The sequence below is a fragment of the Danio rerio genome, chromosome 17 (assembly GCF_052040795.2).
Source record: "Danio rerio strain M-AB ecotype USA chromosome 17, GRCz13ab, whole genome shotgun sequence".
NCBI classification, from domain to species: Eukaryota; Metazoa; Chordata; class Actinopteri; order Cypriniformes; family Danionidae; genus Danio; species Danio rerio.
This window is the reverse complement of record NC_141037.1, coordinates 30,625,531-30,640,000: the sequence shown is the minus strand read 5'-3', so window position 1 is coordinate 30,640,000 and position 14,470 is coordinate 30,625,531. Positions and strand designations below refer to the sequence as shown.

Below are 14,470 nucleotides of genomic sequence, written 5' to 3'. Positions count from 1 at the left end.
GTTCCTTCAAGCAGCTTTGCGTTTCGCTGTCAAGATGCCCGCAATGTTAGAGAAGGGCACCACCGAGATTTCGGGTAAAAGGAGGGGCAGGAACTCTGTAAATAATCCGACCAAAAGTTTTACTTCAAACGGGAACAGTAACAATTCATGGGAGGAAGGAAGTTCGGGTTCCTCAAGTGATGACGAGCATGGTAAGTCATGGTGGTAGCCTCGGTCTCTCTTCACAAGTTCATGCACTTTTCATAAATGTAATCAGTCCGACTCGTTTGTTTGTTTGCTCCTCTCAAGGTGCGGGCGGGATGAGAGTTGGACCGCAGTATCAGGCAGTTGTTCCCGATTATGACCCCGGTTTGTGGCTTTTGAGTGTTGGAAGGTTTATTGACAGCACAGGGTGGATGTCGGGATAGCCTCAAACACTGCCCGTTGTTAGGAATAGTTCCTCCGTTTAGTATATCTTCAATAATGATATTAATATTTCATATTCCGTGTCTTACTTGCTTTTAAAGTGGTTAAGATAAAGTTGTTAAGACTAAATCACAGGATGAAAGAAATTAACTTTCGTTGGTTGCCGAGTGTTTGAAACTTAAGGTGATGCTAATGAGCACAGATAAGTGTCAATCATTGTGTATTTTTAATTTAACATCAATAACCCGTTTTCATTTTATTTAGAAATGAATTTCTGTAATTCTGGTTTAAACTCATTTTAATTAATTTATCTTAATGTTTCTTTCTTAATGTGATTGTTCAGCTATTAGTGATTGTTTTAATTATAATAAAATTCGCTACACGTGGTCATTCCCATTTGATGTAATTAATTGAATTAGGTTTTCTGTTCGCAAAATTTTAAAACATTTTTAGTATGATTGTATTAAAAGTTTTGTGGGAAAAGCCAAAAAAAAAAGGAAAAATAGATGCCTTTGTTGTTATATTAGTTTGAAATGCAAATAGGTGGATATGTTCTTGTTTAATACACTGACGTCTCTTTTTTTCATCAGAAGTAGCAAAGGCGAGCCATGAGAGGGAGAATCTGGGAATGCTGGTGTGGATTCCCAAAACAAGTATTCCAGAGGCCAAATGTAAGTAATTTATGAGGTTGTTAATAGGATGTATTATAAACGAGTCATTGGGCAGTAACCAGTTAAGAGACAGATAAGTAATGCATTCCAATAGGCAATCATTTTGAAACAAGTCAATTGTTTGTCACTGCTTTTTTTATTGCTATATAATACTTCCTATCATAAACGCAGTATGTGAGATTCAGCAGTTCTGCAACACACAGACAGTTAATAATAGCTAAAATAGACATTTTCCCCATTCTGTTTGGTTCATCTATTGCAGGAATGTCACAATTTCTGGTGGGCCGCGGCCCTGCTGAGTTTAGTTCCAGTCCTGTTTCAACACACCTATCTTTAGGTATCAAACATGCCTAAAATGCTAAATTAGCCTTATCAGATGTGTTTATTTATTAGGCTTGAAACTAGGGCTGAGAGATTTGGCCAAAAATCCAAATCTTGATAAACTGAACATTTAAACTCAATTATGGTTAAGGAACAATTATTTTATTTATTTTATGTTTTTGCCTTCATAGTTCACTGACAAGTTTTGTACATTAAATATGCTCATGTTACAAGTGTGAGATTTTTGAATGATGGGTGGATTACTTGATTTTAAAATGATTGAAGTAAACACACTATCTGCGATTATTAATTGAACTTCAATGCAGAAAGACTTAAATTAAAACACACATTGTCTAAAACGGGACTCCGTGCCGCCCACCCTCATCACCACCACCAAAGCGACTAATCACAAAGCTTGTGCCACATGTCGTTGTGACGGGTACTTAAATTTTTTGGAGAGGTGTGTGGGTATCCAAAGGCTGTGCCGGACCATACACATGTGCATGGTAGAAGTATAATATCAGAAAAAAATTCAGCCTTATCAATGCTGGGTCACGTGACTCCACACACAATATTGAAAGTAATTGTAAAAATTGACCTGGAAAAATTTGCTCTGATTATAGATTCTGAATGTTGATTTCGATTACTTTTCGATTAATCGCCCAGCCCTACTTGGAACTAAACTGTGCAGAGCTGTGGCCCTCCAGGAACTTTGACACCTGTGATGTAGTGACTGAAATTAAGTAAATTATTAAATGAAGAAGCAACTTTTTTTTTTGTATGCAATATTTTCTTCCATTCTATGATGAAATGAAAAATGTAAAAACATTCTGTGTCTTAAGGTTTTTAGTTTAATCTATATGCTGATTATTGTTTCGTCTTATTTTGTTGCAGTGGATGAATATATTGCAATAGCCAAAGAAAAACATGGGTACAATATGGAGCAGGTAAAATCACAGTTTGAAAACTACATTTGTTGCTTGAAAAGTAATAAAAACGAGAAGTGTTCAATATTTATGTCTGTGATAATATCTTAGTGTGTTTTCACACCTGTGAATCGATTCAGTTGTTCCGAAACAGAGATTACAAATGTTACATTGTTGCTCTTTGCTCTTGGAGCGGTTCGCTTTCATATTGCAAAGTTTCTAATCGGACCAAAAGAGCCAAAACAAGTCACGTGCGAGTAAACCCGACTCACATTGGTCAGAGTGTCAGGATTTATTTTGCAGTGTCCCGCTCAGCTGTCAGGAGAGGAGGTGGTTTGATGGTGATTGACAAGGTGCGAGCGCGCGACGTGTCTGAGGAGAGATGCGGTGGGTAGGGGTGAGAAGGGTGCACGCTGATGCCTATTTGAGGACCGGGAGGGAGACGCGAAATTACCGGGAGATCATCACTCGTTTGCGGGCATCCGGAGACTCGCGAAACTTCCCGCCTTACTTATAATTCTCTCTTCATATAGCCGTATGCCTATTACATATCCATAAAACACTGTGATATAACCGCGCTCGGATCAGATCGCTTTCTCACTGCAATCGAACCGCTCCAGGGTTCATTTCAATCGAGCCGAGACCACCTCATTTAAGCAATCTCGGAACGATTACTTGTGTGAGCTGACGTTATCTCTGACTTTACAACTCAACTCAATTTATTTCTAGAGCACTTTCAACCAACAACAATGGGTACTAAAATGCTGTACATAAAAACACATAGTACATGCAGACATACAAGGAGCCAAAATATATAAATTTACAACACATGATTAAAAGCTGAAGAAAGTAAGTGTGTTTTCAGTGATAATGACTCCAAAGTGGAAAATGTTGTTAAGGAGAGTGGAAGATAGTACCAAAGTCTTGAAGCTGCATCTGAAAAGGCTCCATCACCTCGTCATTTCAAGCGTGATTGCAGAAATGTCAAATAGAGTCAATACTTAGAGCGAAGAGATTTCATGTGTTGGTGTATATTAATTAGCCCAGAAATATACTCAGGCCATAGAGGGATTTAAAACATACAGTACAACACTACTTTGTTCTCAATTCTAAACTGGATTTTTAGCCAGTGTAGGGAAACCAGCACAGGTGTGATGTGCTCTTATTTTTTGTGCCTGTTAAAAGCCTGGCAGCTGAATTCTGGACAAGCTGCAGATGAGAAAAAGAGGCTTGACTCACACCCAGTTTCACTGTGTTGCAATAATCCTGACGAGAAGGGATGAAGTCATGAAACACTTGAAGTCTTGGCAATAAATCTAAGAATGAAAAAAACTTTCTAACAAATATAAATTTGATTAATTTGGTGATCAAATTTAAGCCTCAGAGTCATGAAAATACAAGAAAAACAAACAACAACAAAAACAGCCTATTGAGAGTCCAAAATTATTAAGCACAAGACGAAACCTATTGGATTGCAGTTGGAATGACATAATTATGCGAATGACTGTAATTCAAGTTCATTCATTCATTTTCTTTTCGGCTTAGTCCCTTCATTAATCAGGGGTCTCCACACCTGAATCAACTGCCAACTTTTCCATCAAATGTTTTTAGGCTGCGTATGCCCTTCCAGCTGCAACCCAATACTGGGAAACACCCATATACTTTTGCATTCACACACATACATTACGGCCAATTTAGTTTATTCAATCCACCTACAGTATAATGCATATGTTTGGATTGTGGGGGAAACCGGAGCACCCAGAGGAAACCCAAGCGAACACAGGTAGAACATGCAAACTCCACACAGAACTGCCAACTGAGGCTCCAACCCGCTGCGCCACCGTGACGCCCTCTAAATCAAGTTATGAAAGCAAAAATATCGTTGATATCTTTCAAGGTCTGGATCTGCACCCAGATAAAATTAAATCCGGACCCATCTTCATTTCATGTTTCAAGGGCACTAATTGTGTATAAGGGATTTAAAGTGTAGATGTACTAGTTTGATAAACAAATGTTACACTCATAATCTATTTAGTATTTTAATGTCTTTTCAGTAGTGGTTTGATATGAAAATGAAGGCGATTTATTTAAAGTTTTCCTGTTTGAGGATGTTGTCATCATGTCTAGTCAGTGGATGGGTGAGGATTTCAGTTTCCAGAAAAACAATGTCGAAGAATAACTAAAAAGGAGTTTTCAAAGATGATAGGACATAGAGATATGCTTTCATTTAGCTCCTATTCAGCACAAACTGTTGTATTTGATTAGTATTGGGATAGTTGGAGTTTTGAAGATAGGAAGTGTCAGATGGCACTATGAAACAAAAGTTTAGGCAGCTGATGGAATGCAGGCAGTGTCATTCCTTAAAATATACTGCTCTGTATTTTAAACCATGTTACTTTTGACTCACCTCTGGTTGTGTTTTGTTTGTAAAAATTGCTGACATTTAAATTGTCACTTGTCATTTCGCCAGTTCAAATGCAAATGCACTTAGTTTTTTAAAGATTGATTTATGTATGGCATATTTATTAAAAAGATAATGTCATTAATGTCATTAGCAATTTTTTTGACCATTGAGAATGATAAAAATTCTGTCTCTATCCGTCTTTCTTTCTTTACCCAATTTCTTTTTCTTTTGCTTCTTTCTTTGCCAATTTATTTCTTTCACAAATTTCTTACTTTTTTCTTTTTTTCGTTTCAACTGTTTCTTTTGCCAATTTCTTTTTTTTCTTTCTTTTTTAGCTAATTTGTTTCACCTCTCCTTTGCCAATGTCTGTCTTTAGTCATTTTCTTTCTTTTGCCAATTTCTTTTTTCTTTCCTCAATTTCTTTCTTTGTTCGCCATTTTTTTGCCAATTACTTTTTCTTTCCCCAATTTCTTTCTTTGTTTCGTTCGCCAATTTCTTTTGCCAATTTCTTTAGCTTTTTTCTTACTTCGCTTCTTTCTTTTTCTTTCTTTCTTTCTTTCTTTCTTTCTTTCTTTCTTTCTTTCTTTCTTTCTTTCTTTCTTTCTTCATTCTTTTGTTTGCAAATTTCTTTTGCTAAATTATTTTTTTTCCCCAATTTCTTTTTCGTTCGCCAATATCTTTCTTTTGCCATTTTCTTTCTTTTGCCAATTTCTTTTTTTTTTTTGTATTTTTGTATTTTTACTAGGGATGTAACGGTATTGTAAATACCGTCATACCGCAATATTAATTTTTTTCGATATTACCGAAGTCGCATGACTCGGTAAAACTATAGGTCTTCTGAGAAAATTTGCTCAGGCGAATGAAGCGAACGGGAGGTAGCTGAAACTTCATTTCCCATCAGCCCCGGCGTGGCCATAATCCTTTGCGGTCTGTTGTCGCTACAGATCCAGTAATGCGGAAATGGAGTGTGCTGCTAGTAGCGGAGATGAAAAAAAGATGGAAATGATCGAACCTAAAGCGGGTGTTGTCGCGTTCTGATCAGCTGTGTTGTGGCGCGCGTATTGTAAAGCGCCGAGGGGGGGTTGAGCGCGCATACTCAAGAGAGGTGTTATCGCGCGCCTACTGAAGGGCTGGACTGGACGGAGGTTGTGTCGCGTCGCGGGGGCACTTTTGATCGTTTTGGAAGGGCATTTTCTATCCAAGACTAAAAAGGGCATGTGCACTGCACAGGTTGAGCCCTATGTGTGCACGTGCCTGCAAGTTGGGGAATACGACTAATAACAGTCATGGGGACTGCAGAAACACAGCACACTGTTCAGATTGATGCAGACATTGACTTGTACCGCAAAGAGATCTCTATCTCACTCATGGTTTGTCCTCTCAAGTGGGGGAAAGACAATGCACAATGTTACCCCACTGCTGTCAACATGGGCCAAGTCATATCTCTCTTGTCCCAGAATCCTCAGTCCCAAATGAGAGGGTTTTTTTCTGTTGCAGGGGACATTGTAAATACCCAGAGATACCAGCTTTTACCAGATTATAGTTATATGATAATTTTCCTTTAAACCCATCTCTATCTAAGTGAGTGATTAAATGTTAAATGTGATGAGTTTTTAACAATACTAAATTGAAACTTTATTTTTTTACATGGTTTAATAATTTTTTGTTATTAAAATTGAAGTTCCTGTTTCAAAGCTAACAGATAGATGGCTAATTTGTATGTCATTGACACTTTTGGCACTTTTTTGGAGTATTTTCAAAAGTTTTTTTTTTCCTGTAAATGATTCAATAAATACCGTACCGTGACATTCATACCGAGGTATTACCGTACCGTGAAATTCTGATACCGTTACATCCCTAATTTTTACCATTTTCTTTCGTTCCCCAGTTTCTTTCTTTTGTTAATTTCTTTCGCTTCTTTCTTCCTTTTGGCAATTTCTTTCTTTCTTTCTTTCTTTCTTTCTTTTTTCTTTCTTTCTTTCTTTCTTACCAATTTTTCCCCCAATTTCTGAATGTAAGCACAAATGTGTATCAGATTTTGTTCAATCAACATGGGGTTAGAATTGAGTAAGTCTCACATTAGTAGAATACTGGCAGCTTTGTTTTTCTTTTTATTCACTAATAAAATAGTTTTATACAAAGCCAGGGCAGAACATTTGTGTCTGAAAGCAACTCTGTTAGGTTGATTCAATGAATGATTCAATGAATCACATGTATAGATCGTCATTGCTGTCACCTACTGGCAATTGTACAGTCATATTTATGTATTGTTCACAGGTCTGGAGAAAATATATAAATATTTGGTCTATAACACACACACCTACCTATAATGTGGTTGTTGGTTTTTTTTTTTTTATAGGAAACTATATATTTGTAGGGCCTGTGTAGTATCCTTTCCACATGTCCTATTAAATGTTTCCTGTTTTCCCACCATTAAACAAATTAACTTTAAGTCTCATGATGTGGTTCTTTGTTTACCAGGCATTGGGCATGCTGTTTTGGCACAAACACAACATTGAAAAATCTTTGGCAGATCTCCCCAACTTCACCCCTTTTCCAGACGAGTGGACAGTTGAAGACAAGGTGCTGTTTGAACAGGGTTTCAGTTTTCATGGAAAGACGTTTCACCGCATCCAGCAGATGGTAAGTGAAATGGCTGAAACCACGCTCTCAATTAAAATAAAACATGCACTTGAGAGAATCAGCATCCTGTAATGAAGTGACAACCAATCACAAGGAGCCTCAGAAATACAGCTTAATAATAAGCAGTCGCTGATGCATATGAAGACCACATGGGTTCTGTCAAGTCCTAAATTCTAATACTTTGGCAGAACTACAACTGAATCACTGTCAGCTTTGATCATGGGTAATGATGTATTATTATGGTGTGTCTGATGTTTCTATTGTTTAGTGCTTGAATTTTTTTTCCAACTGTTTTTTTTTTGTTTTTTTTTGTACCAGCTTCCAGACAAGTCAATTGCAAGCCTGGTTAGGTTTTATTACTCATGGAAGAAAACTCGGAGCAAAACGAGCGTGATGGACCGCCATGCACGCAAACAAAAGAGAGAGCGAGAAGAAAGGTCAGATGTGGCATGAAAATATTAATATGATGTTTGCTGTCGCTTTTTGTGTTTTCGTTGGTTCTGAGAGTCTCGAGATCAGTTGTGCTGTCATGGAATGCTAGCATGATCTATTTTTAGAATGCTTTGTAGTTGTTGAAAAGGAAATGTCACTTTTTAAACATTTTTTTTTTCTTCATGAAGTGATGAAGAAGAAGAAAATGGTAGCACCTCTCCAGGGGATACAGAATTGGAGCCTAATAAGGAAGAGAAAAAAGAGGTAATGCTTTTTTTGTGTACTATCACATCATAATGTCTCATTAGTGTCAGTTTTGCATCAACAATTTTGTAGACAAGAGTAAGGTGAAATACAATCTTTACTTGATTTATATATTTACACATGATTTTTTTACATTCTTTTGTTTTTATTTATTTAAAAGAACGAATTATTTTGTATGTTCTGCTAAATTAACACTGCAAATAAAAAAAAAGTGTTATGAATGTGTTTTTTCATCTTTTATCTTTCTCTTTTTAAGGGAACTTCTGGAACCGAGAAACAAGAATCAAAACCTGCAGTTGTGCAAAAGGTAAAAAACTAAATCTGTTTTTCTGACCATTTTTTTAATGATGCATTAGAGGTGTGAACCTACACAGGTCTCACTGTTTGGTTCGGTTACAATTATCATGCCATCGATTTGGTTCAATTTGATATCTCTGTGCATTGATAATGCTTTTCATACAATTTAATATTTTACTTCGAAGCACAAGAATTCTTGTATTAAAATGTATAATTGTATATACATTTTATATGTATTTGTAATACAATCTTATCCTTTCATACAAGCAATCAGATATTGAACTGTACCTTTAATTTTACCCGCTCAAAGAAAACAATTGCTTTGAATGCATCAGACAAAACTCAAGTACATGCACAGAACAACATGAGCATTAAAAGCAAATAAATAAATGTAAAAATTATCCCGCTTGCTTTTTGAACATTGTTGAGTATGTTGTTAAACGCCTATGATTGGTCAAGTGCTCAACAGAAAGGACTGTGATGGGCTTTAATGCTCTCGCGCTGTTTACCAATGAGTGACACTGATAAACGGCAACTATGATCACAGCTGATCCATGATAGATGCGGTGGTGAAAACTCACTCTGCAGACAGTCTTTTAACTGGATTGTATCCACAAGTATTGCTATAACAGCTGAGAGCAGTGGAAACGTCACAGTCATAAGATGGAGTTTACTTTCAGTTTCTCCATAGCAGTAAAATATGGGCTTCTGCTATAACTTCAATGTCAGTGAATGACTGTCCAAGCTTCTTCATTTTAATTACTCGCACTCGCCTCCCTTGCCATAGTATTCTACCGCCACATAAAAGACGTCAGTGCATAATAACCGATCAGAATCTATTATTGAACAGATACTGAACTGTCTACATCTGCATCGTGGTGCATTGAAAAACAATTAATTTGACCACCCCTACTATGCATATGTAAATCTAGATCAATAAAGGTGTTTTTATTCAAATTTTCAAATGGCTGTTTCTGATTTTGCAGCCAGCAATTCTTGCAGAGAAGCCAATGCATGTAAAGAAGGAAGCCCAGGGTCTTGCAGGGAGGAACCTGAACAGGGCTAAGAAAAAACCTCCCAAAGGAATGTATTTAAGTGCTGATGATGTGACTGCAATGTCCAGCAGTGGCCCGGCTGCAGTTAGTGTGCTGAGAGGGCTGGATATGGAGCTCATTGCCATAAAACGTCAGGTTGGAGTTTTATTTCATCCCAGCAACATAATTTTCCTTTCAGGCGATTATATATTGGATTTTAAAGTGATGGTTCACCCCAAAATAAAAATTCTGTAATCTTTTACTCACCCTTTAATTGTTTCAAACCTTTGAGTTTCTTTCTTCTGTCAAACATTAATGAAGATAATTTTTAAAATGTTGGAAGCCTGTAACCAGCGACTTCCAGAGCATTTGTTTTTCCTACTATGGAAGTCAATAGTTACAGGTTTTCAACTTTCTTCAAAATTTTGTCTTTTGGTGTTTAATAAAAAAAAAAATCTAATGGTTGGGAACCGATTAAGGATGAGTAAACAGTAATTAAACTTTAGTTTTGGGTCCCTTTAAATCACTAGTATGCTGTCTGTGATGATTAGATATAAAAAGACATTTAAAATAGTTTAGCAGCAGTGTTACTGGACATCCGAAAACTGCTGAGAGCAACATTTACAGATGTAGCTGCATTTTCTTGTCAGTAACAATATAAACATACAGCTAAAGGGACAATATTAAAAGAAAGGAGTTACAGAAGCACTTGCTCAAGGTGATGAGGATATGTTTGCACAAACTCTACATATTTAACACTACATTTTTTTGTGAAATAGATTCATAAAGCTGTTAATGTAGTATAATTGCCTTCAAGCGAGACATTTTATAGTAGCAAATAGAAGAAAAAATGTCAGAGGAGGAGAAGCCTACTTGTTTTGTAGTCTGCATGGTTCAGTGGTAGTTTTCCAGACTTCTGGAAATTTTGTTTTGGCTAGCAGACTTTTATACTTGTATATCAGGCCTATAGGCAGAGATGGATGTAAATCTGACCAACAAAAATGTAGTATACAAGCTTAAACAAACAAAAATAAATACATTTTAATATGTTGTGAATAATTCCTACCTCTTTACAGATTCAGAGCATTAAACAGCACAATAGTGCTCTCAGAGAAAAGCTGGACACTGGTGTGGATGAGTTCAGGCCATCTGAGGTAACAATATTCATATTTCTTTAGATTCTCCCACCAAACATAAATGCTCTTCTTAAAGGGAATAGTTCCCCCAAAAATCATTTACACTCAGTCACAAACATGTTTCACTTTCTTTCTTCTGTTGAACGCAAAAGAAGATATTTTGAAGAAAGCTGAACAATTTACTTCCATAGTATGTTTTTATTTATTAATTTTTTTACTATGGATGTCAATGGTTACAGCTTTTAAGCTTTTTTCAAAATATCATCTTTAGTGTTCAGCAGAAATAAGAAAGTTGTAAAGTTTCATGTTTGGGTGAATTATCCTTTTCACAACATTATACGTGAATGGTATTATATATATATATATATATGCTTTGTTTTCCTCAGTCGAACCAGAAATTTAATACCCGCTGGACCACAGAAGAGCAGCTGCTTGCAGTGCAAGGTAATTTTTGACCACATTTGTCAAATGTTTGTGGGTCTTACGGGATAAGGGATGAATATTTACATGGCAAGCATTTAAGTGGTGCAATTCTGAACAATCCTCTGTTCCCTCTCTCTGTAGCTATAAGGAAGTACGGGCGGGATTTCCAGGCCATTTCTGATGTGATCGGCAACAAGTCTGTGGTGCAAGTCAAAAACTTTTTTGTGAATTACCGGCGTCGCTTCAACCTGGACGAGGTGCTGCAGGAGTGGGAAGCAGAGCACGGTGTGGAGGAACGCAAGGGTTTAGATGAAGAGAAGATGGAGGTGTCATCTGAAGACGGCACAACCTCAGGGCCTGCAGAAAACCAAACAGAGGTCACTAGATATTTTAACCTCAGGTTCCCATCAGTAAATTGTAATAGTTAAAGGGAAGGTTCAACCATGACAAATTTCTCACTGTTAACTCCTAAAAGTTTAGGGTGAGTTTCTTTCTTCAAAATATCTTTTGTTTTTTAACAGGAGAAAGCTGCAATTTGTAACCATTGACTTCCATAGTAGGAAGGACATACAAGAATAACTTTTTTTTGCTAAAAGGTGAAGACCCCACTCAGTGTTTGTTCTGCATAATACCACTTACAGTAAAACACATTCCACTGGACTGTCCTGCTTTTATGACTCCAGAAGACTTTTTTTATGAGATGAACACTAAGGACATTTTAGCAAAATTTCACCAGATTGTAAAAACATTTTTTATCATGTATTAACGCTAATATTTAATTTATGTATGCATACATGTTTATTGTTTTTAACTGCATTTTTTTTTTTTTTTTAATGAAATGCTTTTGCCATCAAAATAGTTTTTGTCCTTGACGTGGCATTAAATAAAAAAATACATCATTCACAGTAGGAAAACAAATACTATGTTAGTCAATGGTTACAGGTTTTCAGATTTCTTTAAAATATCTTCTTTTGAAGAAACTCAAAGGTTTGAAATGAGTAAATGATGACAGAATTACAATTTTTGTGTGAACTTTCCCTTTAATGGGCTTTTCCCACAAATTTTGCTTTAGATTCTAGTTAGGCTGGAAATTCTGAATCTAATTGAATTTTTTTTTCTCTGCATCTGGTCCTTCCAGTCAGTCACATTTGAGAATAATCATCAAATTATCTCTTTCAGGAACAAACGCCAATGGAAACACAGAACCCTTCGGTTTCCTGAGTTCTCCAACAGCGGTTGGTCGAGCTCAGATCGGTTGATAATCGCAGCTGTACGTGAGAGGCATTAAGGCTTCATAGGCCTCAAACGAAGTCTCTTCGTGATGGACATTCCCCCCTGCCCTAAAATAAACCCTCCGACTTTCACTCCCTTGCTGATTCCAGGACTCTGTAACAGGTGCTGCCGCATGGGGGCGCACACTTTATCACGGTAGGAACTAGGACACTTAACCATCACTGCCAACAGTAGAGTTTCTGTGTGTTCTCTACCCGTCTGGCACTCCGGCAGTTCTCCACAAATTATAATTGCGGGAATAACATGTTCATAAACCCACCCTAAAGCCATTGGACAGTTCAATCTAATTGAATTATGGTCTTGAAAGATCTCATGTCTGAAGGAGACACTTTACCATTTCCTTTTTCTTGGAATATTCAGAGTATTTGGTCCTAATACAACATCCCTTTCCAGTTACCTTTGATTTTTTGCTATTGTAGCATATTATCTAGTCATGATTTATTTTAAAATAGATTTTAGTTGATTTCCGGTTGGATTATTAAGATATTTATTTCCATAAATGGTGAATAAAAACTGCACTATATAGATAAAAGGAAATGTCAGTGCAGATGAAGTTAAAATAATTTTAAAAGCAATTGTAATATACTTTTAAAAATGAAATGGATAGCAGCTCATATATTATTCAAGCGAACTGGTTAGACTTAGGTTATAATATATAAATGTTTAATCATGGACCCTTGTACATGGTGTATTTGAAATGCATTTTATCTCAAAAGGGTTCTTGGCTGCGGATGTTGATTGCAACAACGGCCGCAGCAAAGAGTTGTAATGGAATGGGAGTATTTGTTTTGTTCTTGCTTGGAACTTTTAAATCTTCTTTTAAACTTTTTTTGCATGTGTGAACAGTTCCTTCATGCCGAGGTCAAGCTTTCTATTCCAAGTGTAGTTAGGAATTTCAAAATATGACAGCACATTTAAATTTTTACTTCCATTCTTCCAGTTGTTCTTTTTTCCCCATTCATCCTTCATTATTATGGTGTTTGGAGGTATAAACGGTAGATACACTCATTGTTTCTTTTGTATGTTTAATTTGATAAAGGAATAAGTTATTTTAAATACATGCACTCTCTTTTGTTTTGACCAACTTTTCCCCTCTAATAGCTGTAATGGTACCATACTAGTGTGAACTCCTTTTGAAACTTTTATGTGTGCAGATAACCTGTATATGGTTGGGGTGAAACTCTGTGTGTCTGTGTGTGTGGGTGCCACTGATGTGCTCATAGACTGGCCTGTATATGTAAACAGTTTATGTCACATTAGTCATAATAAAATTAAGGGAATCATACTACCAGATGGTCCAGATCTTTACCTTTGTCCGTCACATTTGAGATGTTTGGAAGGCTGTTTGGTTAATCACCCTGGGTAATTAAACATGGGCAATGACAAAAATGGTTTGATCCTCCAAAAAATAAAATGTGTAGTATATTATTAAATATAGAAACAAACTTTAAGAAGCAATACATTTTTTGTGATTTTGCTGTAGCTGTGTTCTTAAAGTCGTATAGTTTGATGACTACAAAAACATCTTAAATTAATCTTAAAATTGTCATTTAATATTGCATGCATTTAAAAAAAGAAATGCTAATATAAACGTCTATATACACTTATCTACACTGTTAAATCAAGACTCATTAACTTAAGGAAACAGTTAATGATTAAGAACTAATATCTGTCAAAGGGGAATTACAATTACTTTTTCATTTTAATAAATATGTTTTGTGATGGATCGACCTCATGCTAAGCTTTCTTAATTCTGATGTCAAATGAATGTATTTTTTCTTCAAAATATTCTATTGTTTGGGAGAAGAGTTATTCAAACTAAAAGCTTTTTGTTATTTCATATGTGGGCTTTTATTATTTATTTCTAAAATTAGTTAAAAAGATAATGAAGACTGGCGTTGTCTTTTTTTTCTTATACCTTGTCAACTTGTCCTACCTCCCATTCAAAAAGTATGTAGCACATTTTAATGACTGAATATGCTACCCATCAAATTTTTCTACCCGTGTAAATTTTAACGTGGAGTAGTGATATGAAGCTGTAATATCGCCCTAACCTACCTAGTCCCAAACCTCAACCTCAGAACTTTTTAAAACAGTGTTGATAGCATTATCTGATAGGTAGGATAAAATTTCAGGACACCAGTAGCAAAAAGTGAACTAAGAATACAAACGTGTTTTCCCTTAAATTTTCCATCTTCAAAAAAACAGGCAAAACCTATTA

The 14,470-nt window shown here is 36.1% G+C and overlaps 1 protein-coding gene across 1 annotated transcript in view; it reads left to right on the top strand.

The window, feature by feature from the left end:
- Positions 1-13,537, top strand: part of rcor1 (REST corepressor 1) — a 13,625-nt gene extending 88 nt beyond the window's left edge. Inside the window, 13 exon segments of the mRNA NM_001080041.1 lie at positions 1-191; positions 289-348; positions 996-1,076; positions 2,292-2,344; positions 7,209-7,370; positions 7,689-7,807; positions 7,991-8,066; positions 8,323-8,373; positions 9,350-9,553; positions 10,474-10,551; positions 10,920-10,977; positions 11,098-11,333; positions 12,136-13,537. The exon segment at positions 1-191 is cut by the window's left edge and continues 88 nt beyond it. Of these exon segments, the coding sequence (NP_001073510.1) occupies positions 35-191; positions 289-348; positions 996-1,076; positions 2,292-2,344; positions 7,209-7,370; positions 7,689-7,807; positions 7,991-8,066; positions 8,323-8,373; positions 9,350-9,553; positions 10,474-10,551; positions 10,920-10,977; positions 11,098-11,333; positions 12,136-12,177 (1,377 nt within the window). The 5' untranslated portion in view covers positions 1-34 and the 3' untranslated portion in view covers positions 12,178-13,537.
- Positions 13,538-14,470: the final 933 nt, after the last annotated feature.